Here is an 11,379-nt window from a genome sequence, read left to right on the forward strand (position 1 = left end):
GGCACATATAGACAAACAACCATTCACACTCACATTCATACCTATGGACAATTTGGAGTCGCTAATTAACCTAGCATGTTTTTTTTTTGGAATGTGGGAGGAAACCGGAGTACCCGGAGAAAACCCACGCATGCACGGGGAGAACATGCAAACTCCACACAGAGATGTGGGATTGAACTCAGGTCTCCTAGCTGTGAGGTCTGCGCGCTAACCACTCGACCGCCGTGCAGCTGAGTCCTTTTTTTCCAACATTAATAATTTGATTTTTTTTTTTTTTTTTTTTTACAAAAAAATCTCTGACAAATTTCATATATAATAATAGGCTAATTAATAATATAATAATGATTATTATATAATTGATTACTGTCCATTGGACAGAATGGTTGCAGAGCTTGAGCAGCCATTTTGCAGTGTAGATTGGTTGTACTTGTGTACATTTAATGGTGGCCTAAAACAATTGAGTATTTCTACTAAATCTGTCCTAAAGTGGGAAAATTATATCCCGGTTTTTGTTCCTTATTTGTTTTTTGGAATTTTTTTAAAATGTCTACTACATTCATTCATATCCTGTGTATCTCCAGAACCTATCCTGTCTTCAGAACCTAGTGACGCCCCTGTTTTTGACAAATATCCATCAATCAGCTACATTGATTGACAAGCAAGGTAAGATAAAGAATCCAGTCCAACTCTTGTTTGATTCTTTAGGACATTTTTAAGGAATGTCGGGATCATTCTGTGTGACTACAGCAGCACCAGGAATTGTGACATGATGCTAAAGTAAAAATACAGTCCTGCAACACACGAAGTAGAAGCTCTTTGAAGGAGACATGAAGACAACGTTGATGTCCAGGATTCCTTTAGCAGCTGCTTGACCGTAAATAACTCTCAGAAGCATCTCCATGTATTTTTCCACATGGGTAACACGCGTGTTGGTGCACATGGTGTCCGGTATTCAAATGCACTGAAGAGACGTCGCATTCACCTGGATGTTGTTTTCAAGGAACCCGGCAGAGATTCTCACGCTCAGTGGACATCAATATGGGGACATTTTGATGGTCTTCAGTTTGCAGCCTTTAAAAGCTTGCGCTCCGGGAACAAGGTGCAGTTAAAAATAGTTAAAATTATCTCAAAGGCTGCGACCCCGCATGGCTGGGGCAGCTGGGAATTTCATGTGAGTGAAATAGTGAGAGCAGGAGGAATGGATGGAGGACTTTGAATGGTGGATGGAGAAGGATGGACATAGCAAGTATGTCTCAAAGTAGTTATAATTTATAATTATATATATTTTTTATTTATATTTATTTATAATATATGTATTTATTTATTTTTTATTTTTATTTATTTATTTTTATTATATTTATATGTATTTATTTAATCATATATAATTTTAATATAATTGTATATTATATTAACAATTCAAAATGCATAAAAATAATGAATGAATATTTAAGGTTACTTTTACCTTCATTGAAGACGTGATTGTTGCCGGAGAAACACAATGTAGTGGTTAAAAGATAGCAAAAACATAAACCACCTTTGTGTTTTACCGTGAATTAACTTTGGCAATAACTAACTCATGGCAAAACAAGAAGGTGGTGTCCGTGTTGATCTCGCTGCCGCATTGTGTCTTTAAGAACATTTCTTAAATGTTCATTTATTTATCATTTAACCGCAAAATGTACGCAAACCGAGGCAAGATTTTCCATGTTAACCAAAAAAAAACTCTCACAGGGATGTATGCTAACCAAGGTTCCATTGTATTTCTGTTGGATTTTAGGAGTTTTATAACAAATGACAGGTTAATGATTTTGGCTGTGCAATGCCAAGCCCATGTAGTTATAGTTATAGTTTTCACAATTAAAAATGCATATAAATAATAAATTAACATTTAAGGTAATTTTTACCTTCATTGAAGACGTGATTGTTGCCGGACAAACACAATGTAGTAGTTAAAAGATAGTAGCAAAAACATAAACCACCTTTGTGTTTTACCGTGAATTCAAGAACTAACACATGGCAAAACAAGAAGGTGGTGTCCGTGTTGATCTCGCTGCCGCATTGTGTCTTTAAGAACAATCACATTTCTTAAATGTTCATTTATTTATCATTTAACCGCAAAATGTTCGCAAACCGAGGCAAGATTTTCCATGTTAACCAAAAAAAAACACTCACAGGGATGTATGCTAACCAAGGTTCCATTGTATTTCTGTTTGATTTTAGGAGTTTTATAACAAATGACAGGTTAATGATTTTGGCTGTGCAATGCCAAGCCCATGTAGTTATAGTTATAGTTTTCACAATTAAAAATGCATATAAATAATAAATTAACATTTAAGGTAATTTTTACCTTCATTGAAGGCGTGATTATTGCCGGAGAAACACAATGTAGTGGTTAAAAGATAGCAAAAACATAAACCACCTTTGTGTTTTACCGTGAATTAACTTTGGCAATAACTAACTCATGGCAAAACAAGAAGGTGGTGTCTGTGTTGATCTCGCTGCCGCATTGTGTCTTTAAGAACAATCACATTTCTTAAATGTTCATTTATTTATCATTTAACCGCAAAATGTACGCAAACCGAGGCAAGATTTTCCATGTTAACCAAAAAAAAAACTCTCACAGGGATGTATGCTAACCAAGGTTCCATTGTATTTCTGTTTGATTTTAGGAGTTTTATAACAAATGACAGGTTAATGATTTTGGCTGTGCAATGCCAAGCCCATGTAGTTATAGTTATAGTTTTCACAATTAAAAATGCATATAAATAATAAATTAACATTTAAGGTAATTTTTACTTTCACTGAAGACGTGATTGTTGCCAGAGACACAATGTAGTGGGTAGAAGATAGTAGTAAAAACATAAACCACCTGTGTGTTTTACCGTGAATTCAAGAACTAACTCATGGCAAAACAAGAAGGGGGTGTCCGTGTTGATCTTGCTGACACATTGTGTCTTTAAATTACATGAAGAACACAGTTGGACTCTTGCAGTGTATTAATAATACAGCAGGACACCATATTGTATGCTAACCGCAAAATTTGCGCAAACCGAGGCAAGATTTTCTATGTTAACCAAAAAAAACACACTCACCGAGATGTATGCTAACCAAGGTTCCATTGTATTTCTGTTTGATTTTAGGAGTTTTATAACAAACAACTGGTTCATGATTTTGGTTGCGCAATGCCAAGCCCAAGGAGCGGAAACAGTGACGACGGAACCCCATTGGCGACCCAAGGAATGGGTGGCCATCCCCAAACAAGAGTTCCCTGGGATTCTACCCTTAAGTCCTGGATTTCCGGAGTAGGTACTCAGTACCTAGCTTGAACTGTGACGTGTGTACTTAATTTTCAACATCGATATCCATGAATTTTTTTGGATAAGAGGCGGGGTACACCCTGAATTGAATGCCAACCGTGGGTCAAACATACTTCCCTCTTGCGTGTTTACCAGGAAATGTCCTTTCTTCCTTTTCCTGCACCAAAAAATACTTTTCTTTTTTTTTTTTTTACCTCGGTTGAGTGTCATCTCCAGCCAGGCATAAAGAAAATAGACCCGCAAAGTTTCCCTGCTAATGCTTACAGAGTGCTAAGGCCTGGATGTGCTCATGAAGCCAAGGCTTAACTTTTTTGCTGAGTAACCCTGTGACCAAAGTCTGTCCTGAGTCCAATAGGATGTGCCACTGCGGTCCTCTTGCTGAATGGACAGAATGTGTCTTCATTGACTCGGTATTTAACGCCATGATAGCAGAGTATGTAAGTCAAACCTAGCATGCATGTTGTTGGAATAATTTTACTTTATTTTAGTTTTATTGTGTGCCAGATTCATTGTTGTAGGCCCCCCTCCCCCCAGGTTCACATTCATTCATTCATTTTCTACCGCTTATCCTCACGAGGGTCATGGGTATGCTGGAGCCTATCCCAGCTGTCTTCAGGCGAGAGGCGGGGTACACCCCGGACTGGTCGCCAGCCAATCACAGGGCACATATAGACAAACAACCATTCACACTCGCATTCATACCTATGGACAATTTGGAGTCGTCAATTAACCTAGCATGCATGTTGTTGGAATAATTTTACTTTATTTTAGTTTTATTGTGTGCCAGATTCATCGTTGTACGCCCCCACCCCGTCCCCCCAAGTGCACATTCATTCATTCATTCATTTTCTACCGCTTATCCTCACGAGGGTCATGGGTATGCTGGAGCCTATCCCAGCGGGGTATACCCTGGACTGGTCGCCAACCAATCACAGGGCACATATAGACAAACAACCATTCACACTCGCATTCATACCTATGGACAATTTGGAGTCGTCAATTAACCTAGCATGCATGTTGTTGCAATAATTTTACTTTATTTTAGTTTTATTGTGTGCCAGATTCATTGTTGTACGCCCCCCCTCCCCCCAAGTGCACATTCATTCATTCATTCATTTTCTACCGCTTATCCTCACGAGGGTCATGGGTATGCTGGAGCCTATCCCAGCGGGGTACACCCTGGACTGGTCGCCAGCCAATCACAGGGCACATATAGACAAACAACCATTCACACTCACATTCATACCTATGGACAATTTGGAGTCGCTAATTAACCTAGCATGTTTTTGGAATGTGGGAGGAAACCGGAGTACCCGGAGAAATCCCACGCATGCAAAATATATATATATATTACTTTGGAATATAATATTTTTAATATATTTCATTTACAAAAATGATATGTAGGTACTACATATTATATTATATTTTACATATTATATTTTATTTATGATTAAGTAGAAACTTAAAAATAATTCTAGATAAAAATTGGATATATTGTACTTCATATTGTACTAATGCACAACATGAATATACGGTCTAAAATGTAATTGTAACTGAGTACTGAAGCATACACACTACCATAGGGTGTGTGCATTGTAGTGTCAACACAGCACGAGTAAAATATACCCGAAAGGGAGCCCTTCAGCGAGGGATTTGACTTCATTCCGTACCTCACTAATGTACGTTTGTCACATTTCATGCAACGTCACGAAAGAGTGCATTCGATTCCACTGCATTAATGCATAGTTATAGTTATGTATCACAGCAGTACAGTATTATCTTTATTAAGAAGATTCTCTCTTTTGCTAAATATAACCCCCCCCAAAACTGCTGTTTGGATTCCTATGTAGCCTGAAGGGATGACTTACACGCCTAATGACACCTCTGGCTTTACCTGCACCGCTGTGTATACATCTTTACACGCTTATGTCCATTTTTTACCGCTTTCATGCTGCTGTTGTATTCAAATGCAACAGGAGCCTGGAGCACCAAAGAAAAGTCAAGTTCAGTTTAAAAAAATAAATAAATAAATAAATAATAAAGCCAAGCTAGTGAAAAAACAGGCCCAGCAGGATGCGTCCACTGGCAATAGTGCAATTCCCAATTTGGTAGCAGACAATAACAAATTGGCTAGCGTACAGTATGTGCTGCTGAGTAATTGACTAACTGGTTCTGCGGATGAGCAAATTGGGTTGTGTTCAAATTTCCAGAGCGTAAACCTGGCAAGGATGAAAAGACTAGATTGTATGTATGCAAGTATAATTTCTTGTTTGTGTGCTTAATTGCCAACACAAGCAAAATATCTCAAAACACAGGATAAAATTACACATACTTTGTATTACATCACCTGTTTACTAATAATATCACATTGCTGACACAATAATAATGAGTATTACATGTCAGCATTTTCACATGTAATGCACATGTAAGAACCTGCTGTGTTTGAGATGCATCAGTTAAAAAATGTGTTAATTAAAAATCAAAATATGTATTGTAGTGAACGACATAACTTTTCTTACGACATAACTGTATAAACAGCACTCCCTGCTGGACAAAAAGGAGAACAGCGTTCTCGTTGGTAATTATTGTTCAGCGACTGTTGTCGTGACACTCCATGTTTACTAAATTTTACTGATATATTAGAGACAGTACAACAACAAAAATATATACCTGCATTAAAAATAATTACTAATTCCAGTTAAAGTGAATTATATGACTGTTGTTATGTACCATTCTTAAGGCAAACGTCACGTGGATAAACGACACCCGGAACCTTCGAAGAGAAAAGGGGACGACTTTAATAGTCGGACACAAAATGGACGACGTACCAGAGAATGCGAATGAGCGTGAGTTTTTAAACTTTTAAATTAACACTGAATTATTTGTTAAAAAAACAAATTTTAAATGATTGTGTGGTACTTGGTGTTTCGAAATAATTTATGGCGTAGTTCTGTCTCATGGCTAGTCTGCTTTGTCAACTGCGTCACAGTTTACCCCATCATTTCCTGTCAATTTTAACATTTGAACTTAAATTTTTAATTAACTATATTTGGGCAGCTGTTCATTTTATATTAATTTTGTAGGTGAGGCTATGTTTAATGGAATGATACAACACAGAAAAGTAGTTGAACCAAAGTGACGCAGCATTCGAACTCAAGCTAGTGTTGTTTGATAAGAACCACCGTGTGACCATGTAACAATAATATTTCATTTAATATTTAATTTAGCAAATTAATTGCCTTCTTGTCTGGAATTATGTATTGTTTAAGAAATTAAATAATTTATATTGTAACAGTTTAATTTGGTGTAAATGAATTGATGACGTCATGGAAGTGCGACTGAAGTAGGGAGGTTTGTGTTGTTTTTTTTGTTGCCAGTTTTGTCTTGTTAATAAATGGAGCCCACGCGTCCTCTCAAGTTTTTTTTTTGTCCAAAAAGAGCAACTTTACTAACCCTACACTTTTCCCGCTACACTATTAAGACTGAAGGTTCACCTTGTCTTATCATTTCAGACTGTCCAGGTACAAGGAGCGAACAAGCAGGAAAGTCTTCATCATGCCAAGGCTGCCCCAACCAAAAACTATGTGCTTCTGGAGCCACCAAGGCCCCAGACCCGGGTACAGTACTTCAATAATGTTCTATAAACACGCAAGCATCCTGTCTTGTCTTCATACATCCTGTGGTGTCTGCAGCCATTAAGGAAATCGGAGAAAAGCTGTCTACGGTCAAACACAAGATCCTTGTCCTATCCGGAAAGGGAGGCGTGGGGAAGAGTACATTCAGTGCTCACCTGGCTCACGCTTTGGCAAGCGACATCACCAATGAGGTCATATTTTTGGTTTTCTTTTACGAACATGTTATAGTAATTAAAGTGATCATTCAAACATTTTGCTGATATTCCCACCTTTTTTTTTTTATCTCATTCAATTTTAGGTTGCACTGTTGGATATAGACATTTGTGGCCCGTCCATTCCGAGAATGATGGGGCTGGAGGGAGAGCAAGTAAGGAAATATGAACACAGATATATTTTGTTGCTTTGACACCATTGTGTGTTTCAGTAGTGATTGTAATTTCAATCATTCTATTATTTCTGTTGATAAAGCATGCGAGTAATCTATTTCCCTGTTCAACAGGTACATCAGAGCAACTCAGGCTGGTCCCCTGTGGTGAGTCAGTTTAAAATAGGCTATGTTTCATCAATAAAATACCCATAGTCGATTATTTTACTAGGTTTTCACACATTGCCCAGTAAAATAAATACAAAAGATGTGAATTATTACCTCTCTGATGGTGTCTGACGTCTCTTATTTTGGATTTTAATAGAATATCTGTGTCTAGTTTGAAACAAATCAAATGTAATGTGCTGATTTTTCAGTATGTGGATGACAACCTGGCTGTCATGTCAATTGGCTTCCTGCTGGGTAGTCCTGATGATGCTGTGATCTGGAGAGGCCCCAAGAAAAATGGTATATCACACAGTCTTAATATGCACAGATTTGTATTTTGGATTCACTCAGAATTGGAATAGATTGGGAATAAGCAATGGACCTTGGTAAAAAAAAAAAGGGAAAAGTCAGGCATGGCAACTTCCTTTGGATCGTATTTGTCCTCTCAGGAATGATCAAGCAGTTTCTGAGGGATGTGGATTGGGGGGACTTGGATTACCTCATAGTTGACACGCCCCCTGGCACATCTGACGAGCACCTGTCAATCGTCCAGTATCTAAGCTCCACCCATGTTGATGGGGCTGTCATCATCACCACCCCGCAGGTACACACACACAAATGAATTATCCCAGCATAATACAGTCAGAATTCTAAATGAATACAAATAAACAACATTATTTGCCGTGTAATGCAACTGACATGGAAAAAGGACGTACCAGCAGGGGGCGGTATTTCACCATAAACCCTCAATGAGCACTTACCATGCGTCATAATGAAATGGCATTTTTATCTTTAACACCTGTACATGTTGCATCCAGTTAGTTGTGCCAGTATAAGTAAACAAGTCGTGTACTTGTCGATACACAACAAATAAACAGCAGTTATTTCATTTCTGTGTATTTTTACTTGATACAAAATCAGTGTGCGAATCAAAAAGTCGAAAGAAACGAACAAATGATGAAATGAAATGAAACCACCATATTTTAGACTAGACTCCTTTTAGACAGACTAGACTCCTTGCTAAATACAAGGATGAAGAGTCTTGAACCAGTCATGATGTGCTATATATATCACTATATTGATACTTACTATGGTACCCATTATGTCATTGTATGGTCACATCACCTCGTACTTCGGTACGAGGTACATTATTAAAAAAAAAAATCCTTAAACTGTATTATGGAAAGCAGGAAGTGAACAAATGTAACAGTTACTGATTGTAAAAGTACCAGATGAAGGGGTAGGATTTAATAAGCTTTGCTTCTTCCTACTCCTTTTTGGACATGTGGAACTGGGAACTGATTATGGGATGGCACTCAATTGTAATCTGATGCATGTTCAAATGAAATTAAACCATTACTATTACTATTTCATATCATGGGTGGAATCACTTCCCCATTTGTTTCTTCCACCACAGGCAAGCATCAAACCACAGGTCAAATGAGACTTACCCGAGCAAAACTTCTATCTTGATTCCTGCACACATTTTTGAAGTGACATTGATCCTTCACGTTCTGTCTCTCTCTCTTCCTCTCTAGGAAGTGTCCTTGCAAGACGTCCGAAAGGAGATTCGCTTCTGTCAGAAGGTCAAACTGCCGATCATCGGAGTGGTGGAAAACATGAGCGGCTTTGTGTGTCCCAAATGCAAGGTCACCGAGCGATGCACACAAGACCGCAAACAAACATAGTATTTGTATACACACTAAACACCGACAGGCTAGGTCTGCAGATTTTATTCTTTTAACTGGAACCTGTCAAAAATAATTTTTACACTTGTGAAATATAATATTTTAACTGTACTTCCAGTCTCAATCAGAGCAATGCAAGCTTTACCATCGACTATACACAGGATTGAACTGTAATCTCCTTTTTAGAACACATCGCAGATCTTTCCTCCCACCAGCGGTGGCGCTGAGAAAATGTGTTCAGACCTGAATCTGCCCCTGCTGGGCAAAGTGCCGCTCGACCCAAGAATAGCAAGAAGCTGTGATGAGGGCAGGTCATTCCTAAACCAAATCCCCGACTCCCCTGCTGCGGAAGTCTACCAGAGGATTGTGCAAGGTGACATTACGCTGCTTTACTGTTGCATATACCGTACCAATGCCGGTGTCTCGTTTTTTTTACGGTGCAATTTCAACCAGACCGTGAAAGAAGAAGTAACAACAGATAAGGGAAGCAGAAGAAACATGGTCGCATCAGAAATCACTGGTCATACCTACAATAACAGATAATAAAAGTAATTGCGTGCTACTATATGACAGGGATGTTCAACTCCGTTACCCTGAGGGCCACATTTGCAGCAAAGATTAGTATTTTATATGGTAATGGTTTAATTTCATTTGAACATGCATCAGATTACAATTGAATGCATCCCATAATCAGTTCACAGTTCCACATGTCCAAAAGGAGTAGAAAGAAGCAAAGCTTATTAAATCCTACCCCTCCATCTGGTACTTTTACAATCAGTAACTGTTACATTTGTTCACTTCCTGCTTTCCTAATATAATTTTGATTTATTTTAATTTAATTTAATTTAAATAAATAAATGATATTTTAATTTTATTTAATTAATATTTTTTACTTAATTTTATTAATGTTATTTTTTATTTTTTTGTTCACATCCTGCTTTCCTAATATAATTTAAATTTATTTTAATTTTTTTAAATAAATTTCTTTTTACTTAATTTTATTTATTTATTTTTTGTCACATACCGAAGTACGAGGTGATATGAGCATCCAATGACATAATTGGTACCATAGTAAGTGTCAATATAGTGATATATAGTTCAAGACTCTTCATCCTTGTATTTAACTGCTTCACTTCCTGCTTTCTTAATATAATTTTGATTTATTTTAATTTTATTTAATTTAAATAAATAAATGATAATTAATGTGGAATATTTTTATGTAATTATTAATGGTAATGGTTTAATTTCATTTGAACATGCATCAGATTACAATTGAGTACATTCCATAATCAGTTCACAGTTCCACTTGTCCAAAAGGAGTAGGAAGAAGCAGAGCTTATTAAATCCTACCCCTCCATCTGGTACTTTTACAATCAGTAACTGTTACATTTGTTCACTTCCTGCTTTCCATAATACAGTTTAAGGGTTTTTTTTGTTTTTTTTTAATAATGCCATACAATGACATAACGGGTACCATAGTAACTGTAACTTATAACTTATATAAAATGTCAACGTGAGTGTCTGAAATTTCCAGTACTTCATCCAATGGCTAGTATTAAAATTAATTTAAAAAATACAATTACAATAATAAAAACGTAATTGAACGACGCAACACTAAATCTAATCATCTTATGTCCCTCTACCAGGTGTCAAGGACTACTGTTCCAAACATACCACAGACGAGGAGAACACTGGTTGAAGCCGCGGTTATGCAACCCTGTTGGACCAAAGCTAAGACATCACAGAATTTCAAAAAAAAAACTAGCTACGCACATTGGAAAGACATTCTAAAATATGACTTTCCGTATTAATGACTATGTTACAATTCATTTGAATGTAGTGGCAGCACTTTGGAATACAGGAAAACATGAACAATGAGTAGAATGCAACATGTGTGATGGTTTTTCAAGACATATATAATATGCTCGAGCAGTAATATTGCTTTCAACCCTGAACATCAGGTGTAAATATGACTATATGTTGTCTTAGTTCCTTCTTTTCAATCACTATTACCAGTGTTACCATTGTCAAATAAGCCAATGGATGGGAAGCATTTTTACCACGATGATAGAATAGCACACCCAGTGCATCAAAATGATAATTGACTGATTATAACACATATAAACATTAGGTTAAATTACTCCGCCCCAACATGTTATAATAATAATATAATAAACCTTGGACCTCTCTGTATGGAGTATACATCT

General features: G+C 37.0%; 1 protein-coding gene and 1 long non-coding RNA gene across 2 annotated transcripts in view; both read left to right on the forward strand.

Annotated features, from left to right (window-relative positions):
- Positions 1-1,787, forward strand: part of LOC131103328 (uncharacterized) — a 29,345-nt gene extending 27,558 nt beyond the window's left edge. The window contains exons 4-5 of the long non-coding RNA XR_013629930.1: positions 582-663; positions 1,778-1,787. This is a non-coding gene — a long non-coding RNA (uncharacterized LOC131103328). The remainder of the gene's footprint in view (positions 1-581; positions 664-1,777) is intronic.
- A 1,396-nt stretch (positions 1,788-3,183) lies between these two features.
- Positions 3,184-11,379, forward strand: nubp1 (nucleotide binding protein 1 (MinD homolog, E. coli)). Its single transcript, XM_058048365.2, has 11 exons — positions 3,184-3,302; positions 6,058-6,163; positions 6,830-6,934; positions 7,010-7,143; positions 7,251-7,319; positions 7,452-7,484; positions 7,694-7,784; positions 7,934-8,088; positions 9,023-9,133; positions 9,359-9,545; positions 10,819-11,379. Exons 1-11 carry the CDS (start codon positions 3,240-3,242, stop codon positions 10,869-10,871), a joined length of 1,107 nt encoding a protein of 368 aa, XP_057904348.2. The 5' UTR covers positions 3,184-3,239; the 3' UTR covers positions 10,872-11,379.

This window comes from Doryrhamphus excisus, linkage group LG16, assembly GCF_037039965.1.
Source record: "Doryrhamphus excisus strain RoL-2023G ecotype Guam linkage group LG16, RoL_Dexc_Guam_v1.1, whole genome shotgun sequence".
Taxonomy (NCBI): Eukaryota; Metazoa; Chordata; class Actinopteri; order Syngnathiformes; family Syngnathidae; genus Doryrhamphus; species Doryrhamphus excisus.

What these genes read in the sequence shown, in the direction of transcription:
- nubp1 (XM_058048365.2), top strand. Translation starts at nt 3,240, where the DNA reads ATGGGTGGCCATCCCCAAACAAGAGTTCCCTGGGATTCTACCCTTAAG. An exon ending in TTAAGTCCTGGATTTCCGGA is followed by an intron (nt 3,303 to 6,057) that starts GTAGGTACTCAG and finishes ACCATTCTTAAG; the next exon opens with GCAAACGTCACGTGGATAAA. An exon ending in ACTCAGGCTGGTCCCCTGTG is followed by an intron (nt 7,485 to 7,693) that starts GTGAGTCAGTTT and finishes CTGATTTTTCAG; the next exon opens with TATGTGGATGACAACCTGGC.